The sequence below is a fragment of the Aspergillus brasiliensis genome, assembly GCF_001889945.1.
Source record: "Aspergillus brasiliensis CBS 101740 unplaced genomic scaffold ASPBRscaffold_41, whole genome shotgun sequence".
Taxonomy (NCBI): Eukaryota; Fungi; Ascomycota; class Eurotiomycetes; order Eurotiales; family Aspergillaceae; genus Aspergillus; species Aspergillus brasiliensis.
Window position 1 is genome coordinate 7,692 of NW_027137482.1, and position 22,139 is coordinate 29,830.

The 22,139-nt window shown below is 47.4% G+C and overlaps 9 protein-coding genes across 9 annotated transcripts; 4 read left to right on the forward strand and 5 right to left on the reverse strand.

Moving 5' to 3' along the window:
- Positions 1-1,912: 1,912 nt before the first annotated feature.
- On the reverse strand, positions 1,913-2,414 carry ASPBRDRAFT_35821 (VOC family protein; the record flags this gene model as incomplete). The annotated part of the gene is made up of 3 exons (XM_067623388.1): positions 1,913-1,948; positions 2,006-2,148; positions 2,195-2,414. 3 exons carry the CDS (start codon positions 2,412-2,414, stop codon positions 1,913-1,915), a joined length of 399 nt encoding a protein of 132 aa, XP_067472835.1.
- Positions 2,415-3,591: 1,177 nt separating this feature from the next.
- ASPBRDRAFT_49647 (uncharacterized protein) lies at positions 3,592-4,545 on the reverse strand. The gene is made up of 3 exons (XM_067626393.1): positions 4,317-4,545; positions 4,009-4,215; positions 3,592-3,946 (listed from the first exon to the last, which is right to left on the reverse strand). The coding sequence occupies exons 1-3, from the start codon at positions 4,424-4,426 to the stop codon at positions 3,772-3,774; spliced, it is 492 nt and encodes a 163-aa protein (XP_067472836.1). The 5' UTR covers positions 4,427-4,545; the 3' UTR covers positions 3,592-3,771.
- A 430-nt stretch (positions 4,546-4,975) lies between these two features.
- ASPBRDRAFT_139784 (oleate hydratase) lies at positions 4,976-6,640 on the forward strand (the record flags this gene model as incomplete). The annotated part of the gene is made up of 2 exons (XM_067619127.1): positions 4,976-5,526; positions 5,575-6,640. 2 exons carry the CDS (start codon positions 4,976-4,978, stop codon positions 6,638-6,640), a joined length of 1,617 nt encoding a protein of 538 aa, XP_067472837.1.
- Positions 6,641-7,988: 1,348 nt separating this feature from the next.
- Positions 7,989-9,165, forward strand: ASPBRDRAFT_60402 (replication factor C subunit; the record flags this gene model as incomplete). Its single annotated transcript, XM_067628228.1, has 5 exons — positions 7,989-8,000; positions 8,100-8,274; positions 8,338-8,731; positions 8,767-8,845; positions 8,878-9,165. 5 exons carry the CDS (start codon positions 7,989-7,991, stop codon positions 9,163-9,165), a joined length of 948 nt encoding a protein of 315 aa, XP_067472838.1.
- A 1,778-nt stretch (positions 9,166-10,943) lies between these two features.
- On the reverse strand, positions 10,944-11,627 carry ASPBRDRAFT_139774 (uncharacterized protein; the record flags this gene model as incomplete). The annotated part of the gene is made up of 1 exon (XM_067619125.1): positions 10,944-11,627. The coding sequence occupies one exon, from the start codon at positions 11,625-11,627 to the stop codon at positions 10,944-10,946; it is 684 nt and encodes a 227-aa protein (XP_067472839.1).
- A 613-nt stretch (positions 11,628-12,240) lies between these two features.
- ASPBRDRAFT_139782 (uncharacterized protein) lies at positions 12,241-12,825 on the forward strand (the record flags this gene model as incomplete). The annotated part of the gene is made up of 3 exons (XM_067619126.1): positions 12,241-12,287; positions 12,361-12,567; positions 12,681-12,825. Coding segments are annotated over 3 exons (399 nt in total), but the record flags the coding sequence as incomplete, so codon positions are not given.
- A 411-nt stretch (positions 12,826-13,236) lies between these two features.
- Positions 13,237-14,659, reverse strand: ASPBRDRAFT_49654 (bZIP transcription factor). Its single transcript, XM_067626394.1, has one exon. It carries the CDS (start codon positions 14,416-14,418, stop codon positions 13,465-13,467), a length of 954 nt encoding a protein of 317 aa, XP_067472841.1. The 5' UTR covers positions 14,419-14,659; the 3' UTR covers positions 13,237-13,464.
- A 1,575-nt stretch (positions 14,660-16,234) lies between these two features.
- ASPBRDRAFT_49655 (phosphoenolpyruvate synthase) lies at positions 16,235-19,005 on the forward strand. Its single transcript, XM_067626395.1, has one exon. The coding sequence runs from the start codon at positions 16,380-16,382 to the stop codon at positions 18,873-18,875; it is 2,496 nt and encodes an 831-aa protein (XP_067472842.1). The 5' UTR covers positions 16,235-16,379; the 3' UTR covers positions 18,876-19,005.
- ASPBRDRAFT_139760 (uncharacterized protein) lies at positions 18,980-19,986 on the reverse strand (the record flags this gene model as incomplete). Its single annotated transcript, XM_067619124.1, has 2 exons — positions 18,980-19,641; positions 19,737-19,986. The coding sequence occupies 2 exons, from the start codon at positions 19,984-19,986 to the stop codon at positions 18,980-18,982; spliced, it is 912 nt and encodes a 303-aa protein (XP_067472843.1).
- Positions 19,987-22,139: the final 2,153 nt, after the last annotated feature.

Consider the following 22,139-nt stretch of genomic DNA (forward strand, 5'->3'; position numbering starts at 1 on the left):
ATCACTTTGCAGCTAAAGTTCATTTCTGAATTTTGGAGTAGTGGTTGTCTCAAACTTCGAGGGTAGAAACCACCAAGGAAGCAAGGGCGGCGGTACGGAGCCTGCAGTCTAAGAGGCGCAGGTCTTTCATTCAAGCTCTCTGGCACTATTAGCTGTGTTCCATCCTCTAGAGACTGTAGAAGCCATCATGATATGGGATGTCAAATACGAATTACTAGTGTGGTCATGAACAGTTATCCACATAACATCCGACCTGATATAAATTGGCAAGGAGAAGAGCCAAGTGAAGATCAACTAGTAATTACTGCAGACAAAATTCTCTCAAACTCATTCTCATCCCCTCTTAACTCAGCGGCAGCATGGGATTAGCCTGAACTTCCAATGGTTCCTGTTCTATGCGCTCCCGCAACCGTTCCATATCAAGCATTTCATTCACAGGCGTAACCAGCGACTCTTCAACTTTCTTAGCAACAATTATGCCTTCATAAGTGTAAGTAAACGCACATGCAGCAGGTACAATTACAGTAGATCATGTATTTAACCATGCACGGACTTAGGAGAAGGATGACTTAGCAGACTAGAGGGATCTGGATTTCTATGCCTTGTATAGGCAGTGTGGGCAATTAACAAATGAAGGTTTAGAGATATGGGTGGTTGCTTATCAACTTCACCAGCCAGGGCTTATATAAAAGAGATCGCTGCCCGCATGCGGAATACCCAGTGGTTATATTTTAGGAGTGTATAGTCACCAGTTATGGAGGGTTTCAAGGTCTATTTTTCACTCCGGTTTACAGTCTCATCAATGATGGGTAAACATCTGACATCAGGGTAAATATTATTTAAAAAGTACTATTGCTATAGGCAGGCCCTCATCCTCCGTGTCAACCAGATTTATGTCACTCCTTTCATATGTGTTGGCTCTATAAACCGCCCTTTACTATTTAATATTATTTCCTACAATTACCTACACTATGATGCCACAATATTTCTTATACCTATTCTCCGAATGTGTCTCCCATTCTCCACTACCTTGTAGAGAGATAGCATTTGTCTAGATTTAAATTTAGGTCCCAGATGCCTAACTAGTATCCTCGGGAATCAAAAAGGTCCAATGTAGTATATAGGACTGCAGGTCCGTTGTAGAGTGCTAGGATATAACGGTCTATAAAATAGCCAGTGTCTCACCACTACCTATGCCATCGTCGCGGATGTACATGAAACTATTGAATTGATGAGAGTCCGTGGGACATTTCTAGTTCCAACGCGAGTATCTAGCTAACTGACTAACAGGACTCGGACCCAATGACAAAGAATCGCGTTAAGTGACAGGCGTTACTAGACTATCCGAGAGGGTGGAGTATGTGCATCGTCACTACTGTGCGATATACGACCTGTGCACAGATTGATGAAACCATAAAGGCATTCCAAGACCAGTCTGGAGGAACAGAAATAGTGGAAAGAGGATATTGAAACGTCTGCAGAGCTCCGCCAGTTGTCGCTAGCTTGCGATGGACAAACGAGCACAACGTGTTTTAAATCCTGTAGTGGTTAAAACCTATATTATCCTGCGTTTTCTTCATTGACCGTTAACACTAGTATCGCTAATGTTTATACTAACTTTTCCTTTTATCAATTATATATTAATTGATAAGTATAACAATAGCGACCAAGTTATATATACGTTACATTTAAGAATATTAATATGATAATTATTTATACTTTGAAAGTTTAATGGCTAAATCTTGCTTTACTGTAATATTCCGTTATTGACCGCTATTGATTGATCGTAGCAGTCGTTTTGTTGCACTTCTTTGCCAGGAAATAGATATGCTTGTATTAATAGTGGCGCAGCATCGAAGCATATTAGCATATTATGGCGTCTAGCGAGTCGCTACTAAGTATCGAGCTCCTACTACTGATACTCCTCCTCATGACAACAATTATCAACCTGAAACGAGTGCGTTACCGATCACGTCTAATGTTAGTACTGAACTCAGAGACTTACAGCCTCAACATTATTCCCCAACGGATCCAGCACAAAGGCCGCATAAGAATTCTCATCGTACTCGGGATGTATCTCCGGTGCTCCATTATCTATTCCTCCCGCCGCTATCGCCGCTTGATAGAAAGTGTCCACCGTCGCATGGTCTAGCGTCATTAGCCAAGAATCCAAATAACTGCAAGGTAAATATACCCGGAGCCATCAAGGCAAAATGCAACCGCTGCTGCGTCGGGACGTCGTCTTGTACCACCCATAGGTCAGGCACTTCGGAGCCCAGCCCGACGGCTTTGGGGATGCGTCTCAACTCGCGGTATTTGAAGGGGGCGAGGGCGGCTTTGTACCAGCCCACGACCGAGTCAAATTGCTCCTTGGGAGCGGAAATGCTGATGTGAGTGATGTTGCTGAAGGACATGACAACTTTCAATTAATTATGATAACTTGCAGTTGGGAAGGATAGTTCGTTGATAATGTAGGTAGAGAGTCATCCATGTCATCCTACAACGCTTGCTGCTTTGGCGGGGTGATGTTACCTGAGCAGTGTTGGGCCAATCCGGCCAATCTAACTTTTAGTCAGTATACCATATTCCATGAGAGGGCTATGCGAAAAGGACCGTATAAAACTTGAGAGGGAATGCATAATAGATTCATGTCTTTGATTGGGCGTGCTGCAATGGGGTACTCTGAACTGTTATATAAAGGAATTGCACGATCGGGCCTACATTGATAAAGCAACATTTGAACGGACGCAAATGAATGCCCTATACGGCATATTTTGAGACATGCTTTATAAAAAGGCCGAGTGTATGTTCTATTGTGTCCTTGTCCTTTTCTGCTCTTTCTATAGCTATTTATTGCCTTCGTTTCTATGGCAATAGGTATATGACATAATATAGGCTTTATTCAATAACCTAGATTCATGAGCTCGATTAGATCCATTATGGAATAAAATATCTTCTGGTTTGTGATGCTCTTCTTAGCCTGGTTATGGGGCAACAGAGGTGCACCCCTTCTCTAGGCTTATAGTTTTCACCTACGCCATTCTTGACATTCTTGTATGTAGGCAACTTATCATTCGTCCGAAGCGAGGCATACTATGAGGAGGTAATGAACGCGCCTTCAACAATGCTGACCCATGTTAAAACAAACCGTCGAGCCCGTAAACTCCATGATTACATGTTGAATTCTAGAGAAGTAAAAACGTTCTTTATATTAAAGATATGCTTTTCGGATGCATGTTTATTGATCAATTTGAGTGACGCGTGACATGATTTATCTACAAGTTCTTTGGACACCTGACTACAAAGAGTGCGGAAAGTGTGCAAATTTTAGTTAGTAATGCATATCCATCTAAACCTAGAACCGTTGTCTAAAAAGGGGAATCCAGGTAACTTATAATATACCCTGACAAGGCATGATTCGAAAGAAAGTAGCAATGCCTGACCGCATTGCTATTACCAATATATGTTGGATCTCCACCCAGATCGGCCTCTAGCCTAAAGTGTACTATGCCCTTGTGGCATTTATGCTCTCCCTTTGTTTTACATCAGACAAAGTAGTAATGATGTCAATATGTAAGCCTGACATCTAACGTTAACGATGGATCATGATACCATCGATTACCTTGCTATTGATGCCCAGGTAGAAATGCTGAAATATGTTAAACATTAAAGCTAAGAGAATCTCGCGTGAACCTTCTCTCCTGAAGAATGACTTTCATTTTATCATACGCCAGCCTGTGCGTTCGGTACAGGTTCACAATCTTGAGACCTTCAGACCATATCGAGAACGCCAAGTACTACGTCTAGACAGATGGCTCTATGGCACATAGGACAGGTGTTGTGAAAGCGCAGGAACCATTTTTCGAGGCACCAACAGTGGAAGACATGTCGACATTCTAGGCAACGCACTGGCTGGGTTTTCAGAACTTCTTCAAGGCAGACAGCACTGCAACACCGGCAGCATCAGCATGCATCGCAACAACTGGCATATCGGATGTGTATACCGACCAAGTGATGGGATCATTCCTAGAGAGCAACGGGCTTCCTTCGTTGCACCATGAAGCCTGCCAGTTCTGTAGGGATTTTATTGGAGCAGCTTCATCAAGATGCTTGAGCATTTGTTCTCGAGTCTCTGTAAATATATATGGATAGTCAATGCCTGTCAGTATCAGGCGGGGATACTGTTTGATGCAGTCCCATAACCTCGACGTGACCCTTCTCATTGTGCAGTGTCTTGTCAGCTTAATATCCCTCTGCTCACCCCATGTACTGCGCCATGGTGGATCAACATAGTCTATGAAAACTCGCGCACTTACAAAGTTGCAACTGCTATATAGAAGATAATGCAACATATGATAACTAATTTCGCCAGTGCCGTATCTTCCCACTCTTCCCCTGTATTTGTCAGCTGGGTGTCGTTCATCATGTGCACTGCCGGGAATGAAAGCTGAAAATCTAAAACTATGATGGATTTACTGTCACTGTCCCACTCTTGAAATAATATATAGTTTATAGTATCATCCAGTCCAGCATCCGTTCGAAGGGGGAAGGGCGTCTCTGGCAAGCCCTGCGCCCTGCTATCCGTATGATGGTGCTCAATACAATAAGCACTGTTCATGCCTCCCGGCCGAAGAGTTAGCAGCCGTGGTTCACGGAATGGCAAGAAAAACTCAAAGCAGTTGTCAGCACACCAGAAAAACTCAAAGCAGCTGTCAGCCCACCAGAAAAACTCAAAGCAGCTGTCAGCCCACCAGAAAAACTCAAAGCGGTTGTCAGCCCACCAGCGACCGCCGCCGCAGTTAGCACGTCCATCCGTTAAATCCTACATATTAGAAGCCAACGTGACATCATCGTATTTCCAGTGATTGGTAGTTGCTAAGTAATATAAAGGTGTGTAGATCCGAGTGATACCTGGTCTACAATATTGAAAACCCGGTATCTCCATAGTTCCTAATCGATCCATCCAAAGTTAAAGATGGCTGAGACGTCAAACATCCAGAGACGAGACCCAAGTAATGTTCAGGCATGGCTTGTTGGCAGTGGGATGGCCTGCCTGGCGGCTGCTGTTCATCTAATTCGCGAGGGCAATGTCTCAGGTAAAAACATCCACATACTTGATTTACACCTGGGGTTTGGTGGCGAAATGGGAACCTCTGGAGACCCGCAAAACGGATATTTCGTTCCCTTCGAGTGTCATCCCTATTTTCATGGCGACTGTATGAAGCATCTGCTGTCTATTATACCTAGTCCTGGCGAAGGCGGCAAATCCATGATGGACGATATCTACTTTTTTGAAAAGACTGAGCGGCAACCACCGCAGGACTCTGCGATGACGCGGGCAGTAAGGCTGGGAAATTCTGGACCCCAAGTCGTTCACACCAGAGGCATCCAAGTGGGATTAAAGCACCGATTGGAGTTGATGAAGTTCATATTGGAGAGCGAGACGAGCTTAGGCGCGAAAAGTATCAATCAGGTCTTTGAGCAGTCCTTCTTTGAAACCGGGTTCTGGATGCTATGGTCGACTGCGTATGCCCCTTAATGGTACCCTCAATATGACAACTGACTCTTCACCAGATTTGTTTTCCAGCCTTGGCACAGTGCTGTCGAGTTCCGAAGACATCTTCGCAAATACCTGGAGTATATCCAGTACATTAATGACGTTAAGAAAGCCTATCGGACTAAGTACAACCTATTTGACGCTATCACTCTCCCTATCACAGAATTTCTGAAAGGAGAGGGGGTTGATTTCCGCTTTAATATTGAGGTTACTGATCTCCTGCTCTATCCTGAAAGTGACCCTACCACAGTTTCTGAAATTAAGCTGATCAAAGATGGCGATGAATGCCTGATTACGTTGGACCCAGAAGACATTTGCTTTCTCGACCCAGGTTACTCCCGTTCGGGGGTGGTCTTTGGCACCGACAATGCTTCTCCTCCGTATCTTACCTCTAATTGGGAAGATCTGATGATGAAGGAGTGGAAGTTGTGGCAGAAATTATCTGACAAGTCTCCTAAATTTGGAAACCCAACCAACTTCTTGTCACGCGCTCTTGAATCAGGCGTGGAAACATTTACTACGACACTCTGGGGCCCACAATTTATGAACCTGTATGAGAAGCTCACTCATGACCGGCCAGGAACGGGTGCCATGCTTTCATTGACAGACAGCAAGTGGTCAATTACACTGACTATCCCGCATCAACCAATATTCCCAACACAGCCCCAGGATGTTCATGTTATATGTGGATACGCTCTGAGCCCTTCCAATGAAGGGAACTTTGTGGAGAAACCAATGTTCGCATGCTCCGGCAAGGAGATCTTCACTGAGGTTCTTTCCCATCTGGGGTTTCCTGTTCAATCGGTCCTCGAAACTGCGACAACCATTCCCTGTGGGCTGCCTTTAGGCACTGCACCGTTTTTGACGCGTGGGAATCAAGATCGCCCACACGTGATCCCACCGTATACTACCAACATTGCGTGCGTCGGCCAGTTTGCGGAGCTTCCAGAAGATACAACCCTGAGTGTGGAGTACAGCGTGCGAAGCGCTCAGACAGCCGTCTATAAGTTGATGGGCCTGCGAAAGGAGCCAGCCAAGACCAAAAAAAATATTCTCTTGGAACTGTTCGATTTATTGATATAAAGCATGGTTTACATGTTATTATCTTTTCCACGCTTCTCTACTGGGTTGGATCTGTTGAACGCCCATAATTCTATTTCGGCTTCACTCGCTCCTTTTTTTGGTCGTTTTGGTCCTCTATTTTCCGCTTCCTTTGTCCTAAAATGTGCATTATGGTAAAGATCCACGAAGCTCAATTCTAGGATTCAGTACTCCAACATTGCTTAATAGGGCTCCTGATTATCCAGGCAAGATAAATCAAAGCGGTGTGTCAAATTATAGGTGAAAGTACGCCCTTTGCCGAAAAGGGGATACGGCTGCTCTGGTACTGCTCTGGTACCGTCCTATCATAGCAGTGGCGCTGAGGTCCCTTCTGGCACACCATCTATAGACCTTTAGTTGTGCTAGACAGGTTCAACGAGGTCAACAATACCATTCAGAGTCTTGGTGTGAATATAATTATATGCAGTGCCAGGCTACATGAATTGTGGGATACATACCCACAATATAAGATCTGGTTGAAGATCAGTGGGTAGGGAGCGGCACCGCATATAGTTCTTGATCAAGCGTACTGTTAGTATATGGAACATGTTTCCCCACGGAGATGCTGAAAACTCTGAAAACTCAAAAGTCATTGCTGTAGCCGTATTGCACTAAACAAGCTAATAGCTAGCTCAATCAGACCACCGGCACACAGCGAACAAGATATGGAATGAGCCGTGGACCGTTGTTGGCGGAGAGTGTCTAGACCGACAGCTGATGTATACCATCAACTCTGATCATCGCCGGGACTATGTATCTCATGATCCGAACCAGATTAACTACCAGTACATTATGAAATAGATTACGAAATTTGGTTCCTATAGCCCGTGGTCAGTTGTGTGGACTATGCGAAAGCCTATACATAATGTGCGCATACGCCTAAAACTAAAGCATTTGTATTAGCAAATGCTTGCAGAACGAGAAGACAAAATAGTCGCCAACGTGGGACAGATTTCAGAGTATCTATACCACATAGTACTGACAACCTCTCATCTCACAAAAACCCCAATAACATTGTTGAAAAAGTACGCGTCCCTGGGACCTACTCATCTCTGCCAGCGGCTAAAGCCGCGGCACACAGCTGTCTGTTTGACGCCGCGTATGAGCGAGAGTTTTCACCAAGTACGAAAGCAATGGGGGGACATCATCCACCATACCCTACAGAGTCTAGTACGAATGAAACAGATGATGTTTTACCAGTAAAAGCCTTGCTGCGTTTGAATTTCAGCCACCACCATACTTATATTTTCCTTTCCAGGCAAGCCAAATATCGTCCAGCTAGTCTTGAACAAGTCGTTGGACAAGAACGCTCAGCGTATTAAAGAGCTTCATGATACATAGGGTGTGAACCACCTACTACTGCTGATATCTTTCTCTATCTCCATCTCCTCTGGAAAAGTACAAATAGCCAGCATTCCTGATTAACAAAATGTGAGTGTAGAAATTCCCGCACCTTCTTTTCCATGGACCTCCTGGGACAGGGAAAACATCCACAATCCTTGCTCCGGCGCGTCAGTTGTATGGCGATGCTAGCATGAGCCAGATGGTCCTTGAATTGAACGCTAGTGATGACAGGAGTGCGCATGATGTCCAAACACGGATCAAGACATTTGCAAGTACGTTGACTAGCCCTCTCCCCGATCAAACAGTTCCTAACCTGCTTTCTTCCCGTGAATAAGGCACGAGACCCATTTTCACCAAAGTTCCTTCACCGGGGTGTCGTTCATTTAACATGTTCAAGCTTGTTATACTTGATGAAGCAGACACAATGGATCACACTGCGCAACTGGCCCTTCGCCGGATCATTGAAGACTATGCAGCCTTCACTCGATTCTGCATTATTACCAATAATATCTACAAACTATCACCGGCCTTGATATCACGATGCGCACGGCTCCGGTTCCCGCCTCTGCGACCTTCCCGGATACGCACTTTAATATCGCAGGTCGCCACAACAGAAAATATTCAAGTTAGACCAGAGGCGTTAGAGTACCTATCTACCGTCAGCCATGGAGACATGAGGCAGGCTCTGGCAGTTTTACAGGAATGCCATCTAAGTAGTACGTTTTGGCCGTAAGATAAATATTACACGACTATATCTTCGATAGTCTAATACTAATGATGGCTCCAGAAACCTCACAACAGACATCGACATCAAGTCTCCCTGCCGAAGGAGTGATTACTGTGGTGACCATTCAGAATATACTCACACCCCGCAGCCTTCTGATATATCGCTTATCATTGAGGGGGCAAGAGGTGACAATTACAGTCGCTGCATGGTCTCTATCAACAAAATAAAGAGTGGGAAGGATCTTAATGTAGCTGATCTCTTAACTGCGCTCGCTTCTCGTCTGCAGGACGCACAGGTGCCTGCCCCTGTCAAGATTACCTGGTTGGACGCTCTCTCTGAAATAGAGGCTAACCTAGCATGTGGAGGCTCGGAAGAAATTCAGAGTGCGGCATTGGTAGGAGCCATCAAAGAGGGTTGGTCGTTAATGGAAGCCTAAGGGCCATGTTCCCGGATTCTTGAGTGTGTATATCAAGAGTTGGAGATTCGTATTCGTATGTTTACGCAGCTGAGAAAATATATTGGAAGGACCGAATTGATATCTACCGATACCTGTATTAACTGAGTACAAAAAGAAGCAAATATACGATGGGGTTTAGAAGCCAGAAGGCCTCCGTTATTTCCACACAGCGCGTGAAAAAGACGTGTTTTTAGTAGGTGCTAAGTTCGATGTTCCTAAGTTCCTCGCTCGTGGTCGATGTGGTCTATATGGCTTTTGCATCTGAGCGAGAAGCCAACTACTACAATCACAATATAGACTGAACAGGATAAGCACCTGGTCATGTTTTGTAAAGTAAGTTTATACCGCTCGCCTGCTGACTGATGATGGGCACTGCAAAGTGGACGATCACCTATGCGCAATATCACCCCACCCCCTAAAAGGAGTGATTCGTGGGGGTCCAAAAGCTAAAACTCTATGGTGAACATGGCGCCTCTAGAATACAACCGTGGCAACTTTGGTGTAACCAGCCGTTTCCTGGTTTTGCGACCATAGCCATTATTTGTATCAATTTTACTCCTAAATCAGAAAGTGAACTAACTTGTTCACCCTGCACTATACTATAGCTAGTCATTACAATATTCAGGTAAGATGTCACTTGAGGTGGCTCTGCCAAGTTTGCCACAAGAAGTGCATCCTTGTTTGTGCCGTGATCATTCTCCGCCGTCCGATATTTCATACAAATAGTCATCTTAGAGCTACGGTCAGCTATTCTTTGTGATCAAGAAAAGGACGTCACGTTGATCCTTGTATGCCCTCTGTATACAGTCAATGTCGCAAGTTATGCGATGATTTGTGAAAGATGTTCTAATTTGATCCTCCTGTTTACGGTCACATGAAACGTAAGAACCTCTATCAGTGATCGATAGATCTGACTTGTCATGTGTATTGTTATTGACCACTGATCATTGAATGGATTTTGATATAGCACAAAAATTTCTCGGCATACTGAATATAATACCAACCGAAATTGCCGAATATTCTCTTACTCATTTGCAACCTTCCGCAACTGAATTGATGACGACATTTGGCAACTTCACATCGGCATGCTCTCTATCCACCTTAGCCAAGAATCTGAAAGACCGTCTAATTCCCTCCGTAACCACAAGAACCTTCTTCACCGTAAGCATTATCCACACCACAACCCTCCACATTTGTGGTATTCGGATCACGTCACTCGACCACGACGAGTTTCCTTTCTTAACACTAGGGAGGTCGGCATCTAATATGTAGGCTTCTTTATTTCCGTGGACATTGAATCGTGGACAGTGAGTGAACACATCGTCTGTGCGGGCAAGGTGGAGAGGTGGTTTTATAAGTCGGTGAAGTTACGCATTAGGAGGAGAGAACGATACGGCGGTGATGACGAAGGACGCACATGGCTATAGTCCTTGGTCGGTTTGGCTTGTAATAAATCTTTGCTAGGTTCTCTGAAGCTGGAAGATTTGGCTTACACATTTTGTTTTGTGTGAGTAGTGGTAATGAAGGTATATTACTAGATCCCCAGGCCAGTCTAGGTTACAGTGGGGACGTGCTACTCCAAGGGATGAATTCCTCGCCTAGAAAGTAAATGCAGGCGGGCACCTGCTAATAACTTTTTTATCATCGTAAGCCCAAACTCCCATTGAATATATCCTCCTGGAGGGATGTAATCCAAGCCGAGAAGGCCCCCGTTATCATCATTATGTAGACACGTAAAGGAAATACTAGTGCGCGCACTAGGCAATCTTCATGGATGCTTCTGCCAGGCTCACACTTTCCAACTCTTGATTTCTGATGACACTAACGAAATAGTTCACCCCATAGTCCGTCGCGGCATGCACAACTACATTCTCCCCAAACCCGCAATCCCGCTCACCTTCTTCGGCGTCCACATAATCGGCATAACTAGTCTTCAGGATGCCATCATTCTCAGACAACAACACGCCCGCCGCATACTCCCTCGCCTGTACGTAACTCGTAAACGTACCCTGCACAGTCACCTCCCGCACCGTACTTTCTCCCTCATCGGCATCGTACTTTACATTAGCCTGCACGACGTAATACAGCGTCACAGCTATGCGGCCGTCGTCGAAATCGGTGCTAAGTCGGTGCTCATTGGGGGTGGTGTCAATGTGTACCCGAAACGTAGTCCCATCAGGGGCGATGGCATACACGGCGAGACCGGTGCGGTTAGGTAGGTTTTCCTGATCGAAATCCGAGGGGCTGGTCTCGTAGGTAGGGAAAAAGTCACGTTCGTAGCCGGCGTCGTAGAGGCAGCTGTGTGCTGCGGCCTTTGCGGAAGAGAGGCTGGTGTAGGTACCTGGGATACGGAGGATTTCGACAATGTTGTTAGGGTTCTTGTTGATTCGGGTGATTGTTAGGATAACGTGATAGAGATTCTCGGGGGGGGTGGAAGGCATTATGGCTATGGGCTCGATTGTCTTCGACAGGGTCGAAATAACCTCTAGTGTGGTGGAAGACCAAAGGACCTGACACAGAAGGGTCTCGACGTCGATAAATAAAAGTGTAGACTCAAATGTAGATATTGGAACGTAGCACTGCACAACTGCCAGGCGGACGTCATGATGTCTTAATTGCGACGCGTGAAGCTATAGATAGCTGCTTCTATGCATTGACGAAATGAACGAATCGCAATGATCTTCACCCGTGTATTGGCATGATTTGCGGGATCAGAATCCGTAAATCTTATTTCGTATATTCTTCCTGATGCACGGTAGCTGGTCGGTTCCGTGGTTGAACAACGCTCCCCTCCAAGGACAAAACCTCCATCTATTCTCCCTTTTATTCGTGTGATATAAGGTTCTGTACGGATTCGGACTTATCTCGGAAGCGAGAGAGATCAATTACGTATATGATAAGCGTTCCATAACATGCGATATTGAAGACCCCAACAGTGTTGTATTCCTAACTGACAATACACCCGGCAGACAGCCCTAGAGGAATATAAGATAAGATGAAAGACACCGGAACAGAAATGGCTCCAGCCCCAGAACCAGGCGATTCCCAAAAATAATTGCCGTCATTCTCTGTTTGACTGTATACATTATCACTGCATTTTGGTATACTCCTTCCTACTACTCATCACGGCCCTTGATAGAAGTATACTGAATGGTTTAAAAACATGTGTTATAGCCTGTTAAAATTCCGCGGTGTTGCATCTGGCACCCTCGACTTATCATCGCCTGCTGCAGACCCGGAGCAACCAATGTGGGATTCATCTCGGCGCCTGAAGTCCCTCAACCGCGTTGCGCCCCTCGAGCGCTACGGGACATGGTATGCCTCGTCTGTCTACCATGATCGAATCCCGTCATTGAATGTTGAGTGGGAGAGTAGTACCTGGTCAGTATAATGTCTCCAGATTTGTCGCTTAACTTTTTACCCGGTGTACTTGTAAAATGGCAGGGTAATACCAAAGAGAAAGAGACTAACAGATGCTGCGCATTTAACCGTAGCACGATATGTCTCGACCTTGTTCGAAGAGCAGACACCATTCACGCGTTGCCTTGTAAACATGTCTTTCATAGACGTTGTCTCGAGAACTGGTTTCTCAGACACCATATTACGTGTCCTATTTGTTGCAGGGTATTTTACGTGTGATTTTTGCTGAACGCCTTTCGAAATAGCGGATGTGCATCATAGGATCTATTATGGACGTTTATGCTGTATGTTCTCGTATGCATCCGTGGTATTTATCGCAGATAAAACGGAAACATAGTGATTCCCGTGCGGTGAAGATGTCGGTCCAGGACAACGAATTCGGTTTCCTAGCCCAAGGCGATAGATGGGGGTTATTACTTCGATCCAGACGAGAAGACCTGGTTTTGGAGAATGTTCAGAGCCAATTGGGCGAAACCCCCATTAAGTAAGGCAAGTACTACGTGAGATATTTTCATGCTGGCCCAGCGTGTGAGTGTCGAAGTACGTTTACTCCTGTCCGTCTTCGAGAAAAGTTCGGGTATGATAGATCCGGTACCCGTCTACTTTCCATCATGGCGACCGTCGGCGGGCCAGTGGTAGGCTTTCTCTATTTTATGTGTTTTATGTGAACTTGTGTGCTAGCCTGTAATGTTATGAGTTAGGACTTTCTTAGAGCCGGTAAAGAAATATATCCGGCTCAGAAATTGAATGAAAGAAACGGCCTAGGTTGCCTAACCAAATCCCATGTCCAATCAGCCGAATAGTTTCTGCATCAAGCCGCCATGTACGGATACTATCAACAGCACTTCTGAGCTCCACTCAGTCCGGCAATCGCTCGGTATCTTCTTGCTCCTCTGCCAATGAACCATCCCCTGAAGCCGGAAGCGCCACTAAATCATCAAACTCGGATGTCATCCCCTGATCCTGCTTAATACTTCCTGTCTGTTCCAGTGGCTCTGCCTTCCCCTCCAGATTCCCGGATACTGTCCTAGCGTTACCAGAACTCTGCTTCACCATTCGCATCAAATGGCGCTTGATCCCCTCATCTCTGCATCGGGAATGTCGTAGCAGCTCATTCTTCAGGATCAGAACCTCGCTCCGCAGACTATTCACTTCGGTTTGCAGATAGGTATTTTCTCGCAATACCGTCTCGCACCGACTTTCCAGATACTTGGCATGTTCCTTCTTCTTCTTGCGACATTTATCGGCGGCCACGCGGTTACGCTCAAGTGCGCGCTCGCGTTTGTGACGTTCGCGCTCATCCTCTTCATATTCCAGAGGAGGGATTTTATGGAGGCTCTCTTGAGCATCGTACGTTGAACTCTGGTTATTCCTGCTGTGGCTGGAATTACTGGATAGCCATTGACTGCCGCCGTTCTCGCCGCTGCTATTGTTCGTGATGCTATCGGGCGGGGTGGTTGTGTGTAATAGTGGGGGAGAGGTCTGAGCCGATGCATCAAATGCGAAGGTCCGTGCGGTGGAAAAGTCCCACTGATGATCGCTGGGACGGTGCATGATCTGGCAGGGAGCAATGAAGCTAGCTTCCGAGCTAGCGGTGGAATGAGTTCGAGCAGCAGGACCAACGGCCAAAGACATGGGCGACCAGGAACTGAGCAGCCATGGGTTGTCTTCTGCGATAAGAAGTAAGGATACGCAGTCCCTGGAGACGGTATTGTCCGTAAAGACGGGAAGGAGACCTGGCCAAAAACTCTCGGCGGTAGCTGGTGGACCCGAGAAGGTGGCGTGAAGGTTCAGATTGGCGGACAGTCTCATGTCGGCCACTGAGGGCCAGGGTGGGAAGTTGGGAGGGCTCAACTGTGGATATAGTTATGAATGGTTGAGATGTGCAGGGACTATACTGCTGCGATGTAGGGAAGGGCGCACTGAGCAGCGATCAAGAATAGCATACAACACTGCAGATAGCCACTGGTTGCAGGATTAATGTTATGAACGATTAAAGTCAGTCAAATTCCTTCAGAACGGATGACTAAGCACATGGTAAAGTGGATCAGCTCTGCTCTTCAAATGATTGGGGAGGGGAAATCGAACATATAAGTAGGGCTATCAGACTAATATATCCCCTTGGAATAAGGGCAACCGGTGATCAATGGAGAACGGGTAGGATTTTGTGGAGTCCTGGCAATGGGGTGACGTAGCATTCACTGGCTCGTGAGGGAATCGCGCCTGTCAAAAGCGGCCGTGATCTGATCGCAACCATGAAACAACCGAGTCTACTTTCAGTGGCCTTCAGATGGAGCAGGCGCTTACAGTACGACAGTCGATCTCCCATTCCGCCTTGCAATCATGTCCCAACCGCCAACTTTCAATGTTGGGAGTTCCACGGGACCCTATAAAACAGATAGTAACCAATGCCCCCATTTCTCCGGATCACTTGCGACGGTTGGGCGTATCGTGGAAAGCATGATCACATCTCCGAATGCATCCCTCACAACGCTATAAAGACTGCTTGACGACGCGAATTGTCTCGGATTTCAAAACGAGCCTCCCAGTACTCCACAGTACGCAGGAACCCTTGCTACCATGCTCAACTATTGTGTTTCCCGTTACATCCTGTCATTCTCCGTCACCCGCCAGTTCTGCCATGTGCATGCCGTAGGGATGTTCATTTAGTAAGCTTAAGAAACCTTGGGTAACGTAACCCACGATCGAACGGATCAACCTGTAATGCCATACAAAATATGCAATTTTAAGCTAGGATACCTCCACTATTAATTAAAGACTAAAGGGGAATAATACTTGGTATATAAGTTATAAGGATAATTGAGAATATTTTAGTTAATTTTTAATAATTTTATGGCCTTCAGAAGGGCCTCGAAATATAAAATACCTGTGTCTCTACTGTTTTTCAAATCGTGATTTCCTATATAAATAAAGATCAGAAAATTATGAAAAAATTCTTAATACGGGCGTCGGACTTGGATGTTGACCAGTCGTGTGGCTATTCAACGTTGTGATGCCGGGTGTGGCCTGCTGCGATGTTATGTGATAGCTACATATGAAATAGGGAGAATAAATTAAGTCCACTGGCGTCACGTCATGCAGGATGTGCTGGGAAGACTATATGTTGCGGCTGTGCCAAATCAGGTCATGTGGGGTGGATCACATGACCTCTGTGGCCTCATGTCTTTTCTGGATATCCACTGTCCTTGCCCTACAAAGGTTTTCTATCATGGCTTGTGACTCTCAGCCTCGTCTTGTAGGCGGAAGTTGCTCCGTCCAGTAGTCCTCAGTGATACTCCTCTCCAGCGCCGCTCGTTGAGGTCTGGGGTAAACTAGGGAAGAGCCCGTATATCCCGCCACTGACGTTTAACCCAACAAAGCAAGGTTTATGGCATAATAGTGAATGTAGGTATTGATGCAAGTCTGCGATGACCGGTCGTATTCGTATGTCATATCTGGGATTCCCAGGTACGGTAATCCGTACTGGAGGCCCAATCCTTGATGCTAACAAGCTTTCTAGTAAGCTTCCGATGGCATGACTGATGACATCTATCCCCTCATATCGTGATCTTAGTCCCTCTTTTTCTGGAGCCTAAAAGATCTATTCTTTTTCGGCCGTCCTAGAGCTTTGACATCCTTGGCTCCGGGACATGACCGATGCCACGTCGGCAGGCCCCGCACGCGGACATATAAAAGACACTGGAGGGCGTTCTGACAGTGCTATAGATCACGGACATTTCATGTGTCATCCATGATACAGTTCTACCGTAGCGATGGCCAAGTGTATAGTTCATTTCCTAGACGAAGACCTCCAAGACGGCAAAAAGGACGGCGTCCGCACCGACACACACCTCGTCCGTGACTTTGAGCACGTGCGACGCAGCGATGGCTCCCTGGTCGGCGGCAAAAACTCCTCCCTGGGGGAGATGATCCGAGCTCTCTCAGCCAAAGGGGTCACCGTACCTCCCGGCTTCGCAACCACATCCCATGCCTACTGGCACTACATCGACACCAACGAGATCCGGAAGAACCTGGCCGAGCTCATCGCAGACTGGGAATCAGGAAAGGCCCACCTCGCCGAGACTGGTCAAGCAGTACGCAAGCTATTCATACGAGGTACCTGGCCACCAGACACGGAGGCAGCCATCCGCGCCGCATACCGCAGGCTTTCCGCCAAAGTGGGCGTCGAAAACCTCAGTGTGGCAGTCCGATCCAGCGCTACAGCCGAGGACCTCCCGGACGCCAGCTTCGCCGGACAGCAGGAATCCTACCTCAACATCGTGGGTGAAGACGCCCTCCTGGAAGCCTGTAGACGATGCTACGCATCGCTCTTCACCGACAGGGCTATCAGTTACCGGCAAGCAAAGGGCTTCGATCACCTGCGCATCGCCCTGTCCGTCGGCGTGCAGCGCATGGTCCGCTCCGATGCCGGCGGCTCCGGGGTGATGTTTTCCATCGACACTGAAACAGGCTTCGACAAGGTCGTCCTCATCAACGCGGCCTGGGGCCTAGGCGAGAACATCGTCCAGGGCACCGTCGACCCAGATGAGTACCAAGTCTTCAAACCTCTTCTTTCAGATGGCTATGTCGTCCCCGTCATCGACAAAAAGCGCGGTGATAAATCCATCAAGATGATCTATGGCAACGACCAGACTCCCACGAGGAACGTGCCAACCTCCAAAGCTGAACGCGCCGCATTGGTCCTCAGTGACCCCGAAATCCTCCAACTCGCCCGATGGGCCTGCACCATCGAAACCCACTACGGCTGCCCAATGGACATGGAATGGGCCAAGGACGGTCTCACCAACGAGCTCTTCATTGTCCAAGCCCGACCCGAAACCGTGCACTCGCGCCGTGACGCAACCGCCGCCTTTAAGACGTACAAGATCAGCCATAAAGGCCGCACCCTGACCACCGGACTAGCCGTCGGTGATGCCGCCGTCTCCGGTCGTCTCTGTCTGATCGAGTCCGCGCACGAGATGGACAAGTTCATCGATGGCTGCGTTCTCGTCACCGCAACCACAGACCCGGACTGGGTGCCGATCATGAAGCGCGCCGCAGCGATCATCACCGACCACGGCGGCCGCACCTCCCATGCGGCTATTGTCAGTCGCGAACTCGGCGTCCCTGCCATCGTGGGCACTCATGATGCCACCTACGTGTTGCACTCAGGGCAAGACGTGACAGTCTCGTGCGCTGAAAGCGACCAGGGCTTCGTCTATGACGGCATTTCAGAGATCACCACTCAGACAGTGGACATGAGCGGGCTCCCCGCCAGCCGAACAAAGGTGATGCTGAACCTCGCCAACCCGGCCGCCGCATACCGCTGGTGGCGACTCCCCGCCGATGGGATCGGCCTAGCGCGGATGGAATTCGTAGTGACCAACGCCATTCAAGTCCATCCGATGGCGCTGGTGCATTTTGACCGGCTGCAGGATGTCCAGGCCAAGGCAGAGATCGGCCGCTTAACGGCCGGGTACGAGCACAAGCCTGAGTACTTCGTAGACAAGCTGGCCCATGGCTTCGCGGCACTCTGCGCCGCGGTGTATCCTAAGCCGGCGATTCTACGGATGAGCGACTTCAAGACGAACGAATATGCGAGTCTAGTTGGGGGAAAGGAGTTCGAGCCTAAGGAGGAGAACCCGATGATTGGGTTCCGGGGGGCGTCGAGGTACTATTCGCCGCTGTATCGCGAGGGGTTTGCGTTGGAGTGTCGGGCTATTCGGCGCCTGCGTGAAGAGATGGGATTCACGAACGCGGTGGTGATGATTCCGTTCTGCCGCACGGTGGGCGAAGCGGAAAAGGTGTTGCAGGTTCTGGCCGATAATGGGTTGCGCCGGGGTGAGCATGGACTGCAGGTGTATGTGATGTGTGAGATTCCGTCGAATGTGGTTCTGGCAGAGCAGTTTGCGGCGCATTTTGATGGGTTCTCGATTGGGTCAAATGATCTAACGCAGTTGACGCTAGGGGTCGATCGTGATTCAGATGAGTTGGCGGATCTCTTTGATGAGCAGGATGAGGCAGTTAAAACGCTGATTGCGCAGGTCATACGGGTGGCGCGCAGGGCTGGCTGCAAGGTGGGCATCTGTGGACAGGCACCGAGCGATCATCCTGAGTTTGCGCGGTTCTTGGTGGAGGCGGGGATTGACTCCGTCTCGGTGATTCCAGATAGTTTTGTGAAGGTGAAGCGGCAGGTGATGGCCAGTGAGATTGGGAAGGAAACTGGTATGCGGAAGGGTGATGAGTCTGATACCTATGATTTGTGGTGATACAGAACACTAATTCAGTACATGAGATTGTTGGCCTATATCAGAGAATCCACTCTACTACTTAACCCCATCCCTCGATTCCCTTGTCGGATGACGAAATTGTATTACGCTTCATTCTCCCTAACCCTCTCCACCATCACGTTCAGACTCTTGACTCCCGACTCAACCGCCTCTCTTTCCCCTGTCCTCAAATCCAATCTCACCTCCTCCACCACTCCCTCCCTCCCCACCACAACCGGCCACGAACAACAACATCTCCAATCCTCCCTCCAACAACTCACCGTCCACACACTCCTGTTATCTCTCACTACTGCCGCCGCAACACTTCCACCTACAGCCCCAATTCCCCACGGCGCACCTCCTTTCCCAGCAATAATAGCCTTCGATTTCCCCTGAATCTTACTCTCCACCTCCAATCTGTTTTGGATCGAAACTCCATCCTCTCTGTAGCGAGACAGTAACCCAGAGCACATAACAATCTGGCTTTTATCTCCCTGTACACCAATTACATACCCCTCTGTCTCCTCCATCTTAGTTCCAAGGACACGGGATACCTCGCCTCGTAGCCTTAGGGAATCCAAGCACGTCCCTATGCCGATAACTTGTTTACGAGGCAGACCAGCAATATCCTGCGCCAGGGTGGTGAGTAAATCGACGGGGTTAGCAACCACTAGGATAACGGTGCGTGGGAAAAATGGGCGCATTTCGTTGAGGATGCTTTTCAGGATACTGAATTTATGATAGAGGTGTTGGAGAGTGGTTTCTCCTATACATTGTATTCATCCTCATTAGCCACGATCTCTACCTTTGCTCTTGAAATATCTTATGTCCACCTCGAAATTGAAGAGGTTGGGATTATACCATGTGTATATCTCGCTCCTGCAGTGATAATCACCACGTCTGCCTGACTTGCCTCGCGGTGCGTGGCTGCGTGAACTTGCGTCACGGAACCGTGAACGAGCGCCGCGTCAGAGAGATCGTTGACTTGGGCATCACGGAGGGTGGATTTGATGTCCACGAGGAGAAGGGTTGCAGGGATGCGTTGGTGTATTATTGAGAGAGCTGTTGAAGCACCCACGGAGCCAAGGCCAATCAGGGCAATTGTCGGCATTCTTGCTTTTTTCTTTATGTTGTTCTCCTTCTTATAAAGTGTGGCGCCTAGGTATAATTCTGCTTCGAACTACTGAGCATTAATAGACTGCCAGAGATGCAAGGTGAGGGGTGGGGTGGGAATAAATATAGGGTCAATGAGGGGAGCTCGTGTTGCGATGCCATGGTTACGGGGTGGCTCGGGGTGGAAGCTAGTTCCACGGAATGAGTTTTAGACAAAGAAGTTGCCTAAATGACAGTGACTTGTTTCGTTATTCGTGCTGTTTTCGGTGCCGTTGGGTAGCCATTATTTATCCTCTACTTATGCGGTTAACGTCACATGATCGGCATTCCATGGTCATGGATAAATTACAACTGTCTAAACCGTACTTCTGACTCTTTTAACTGTACAAAGCTTCGTCTGGAACCTGCAAAATGAAGCACGCCGCTTCCGGCCTTGCTCCACTAAGTACAAGCATTTCGGCTCGCTCAGCTCGGGACTAGCCAGTCGTGGCTTGCGGCGCATGGTAAGCCACGATATCCCGCTGGGAATGCAGTTGAAGATCGGAGTCGGTTTCAAAGTGAAACTTTCCGTGTGTTTAGAAAAATGTGAGCTTGTGGACATAGCGTACTCTAGTGAGTACTTATCCATACAATACCTGTCCGTTAAAGAAATCCAGTTGATTGAGGTTGCTTTTGATAGCTTGGTAGATGTTTTGAGTTGCTTCAGCATCGAAAGTGGTGGGCTGAAGAAACGCGCGATACGGATACGCGTTAGAGCTACGTCACCATTCAATGATCACGTAGTATACTGGGCCGGAACTGTCATGCATTTTCAGTATTGAGTTTTAAATGTTTGCCAGCGAAGGCGTGCTAGAAACCGTCGGATAACTACCGTGGCGACTTCGCCATCCGTGTCCGTATTCGAAGAAACAGATGATACTGGCATGGAAGGCGAGGAGTTCTTCGAATGAATTGAGCATTCGCGAGGTGGGTGTGCCGACGTGGTAGACTTCGAGGATTTAAATTTGATGGAGAAGGTCTAAGCACAATTAAATATGGTGAATTAACCGAGTTCTTCGTTCTGGCAACCGGGAAGAAGGGTGGTTGGTGCGAGAGAGACATGTACCATAATTTAGATATGGTATGGTTAGTGAGAGAAAATAGTACAAACTAAGTAGGATGCTAGTAGTCAGTTAAGTTATAACTATGGGTCTGATATCGATATTATAAGGAGTCTGAGTTCTTTTAACAAGGTCAGTCTGATTCAGGGATACTGGATCAACCATAGCTTGAGCCTCGTAGGTTTCTTAACCAATTGTTCAGATCCCGGCCTTGATCTACCCCTATTGATGGAGGCCTGATCATAGTAGCTGCTAGACCCACCATACCGCTGTCACCCAACCTGCGGAAGCTTGAGCCGGGAAGTGTCCTAGGTGCTAATCATAAAGTGCAGTCTATAAAAGACATCGACAATAGGTGAATTCTAGTGCCTTTCTGAGTAGCCATATCTAAATTCATATGAACTTAAGATGTTCAGACTTAAACCTTTCGCCATTATTCGACGAACGGTGCATCATTGTTCAATTAGAGCTATCTGCTAGTATAGGGTCATATCTTCTAGTGGTTGCTTCTTAGCTACCGGATCTCTATATGTTACAACTACCATCCCAGCAGTAAATTACTAACTTCCCTGGAAAACTAATTGTAAGGCAACTAGAAAATCCTAGCTGCGCAATTAGCAGTCTTCATATCCCAGTCAAGTAGGACAGCTGACAGAGCATCCCAGGTTGACAGGCTTGAGTTGACCCACTTCGGATATACTTTTCCACTAGTATAGAGGGTGCATGCAATAAAGGATTGTGCATCGAATTTTGTTTTAAGTGACCAGTATACAGAAGTTTCTCTCGAGATCATTGGCAAATATACAGCATTCTAATCACATGCCTTATAGCCCGCCTCCTCCCGGGCCAGCTTATAGATATCTTTACCCCGAGGCTCGAACTTGTCCCCCCGAGACAGCTTTGATGCTAGATACAACCAGCTAACTGCATTCCCAACAGTGGTATACTCATTAGAAAGTCTCTTCAACACAGGCACTGCCTTCTACTAGGAAAATTCCTTGCTACTAAAGATATAAGAAAGATACTGAGCTATCACACTTTTATTTTCTTT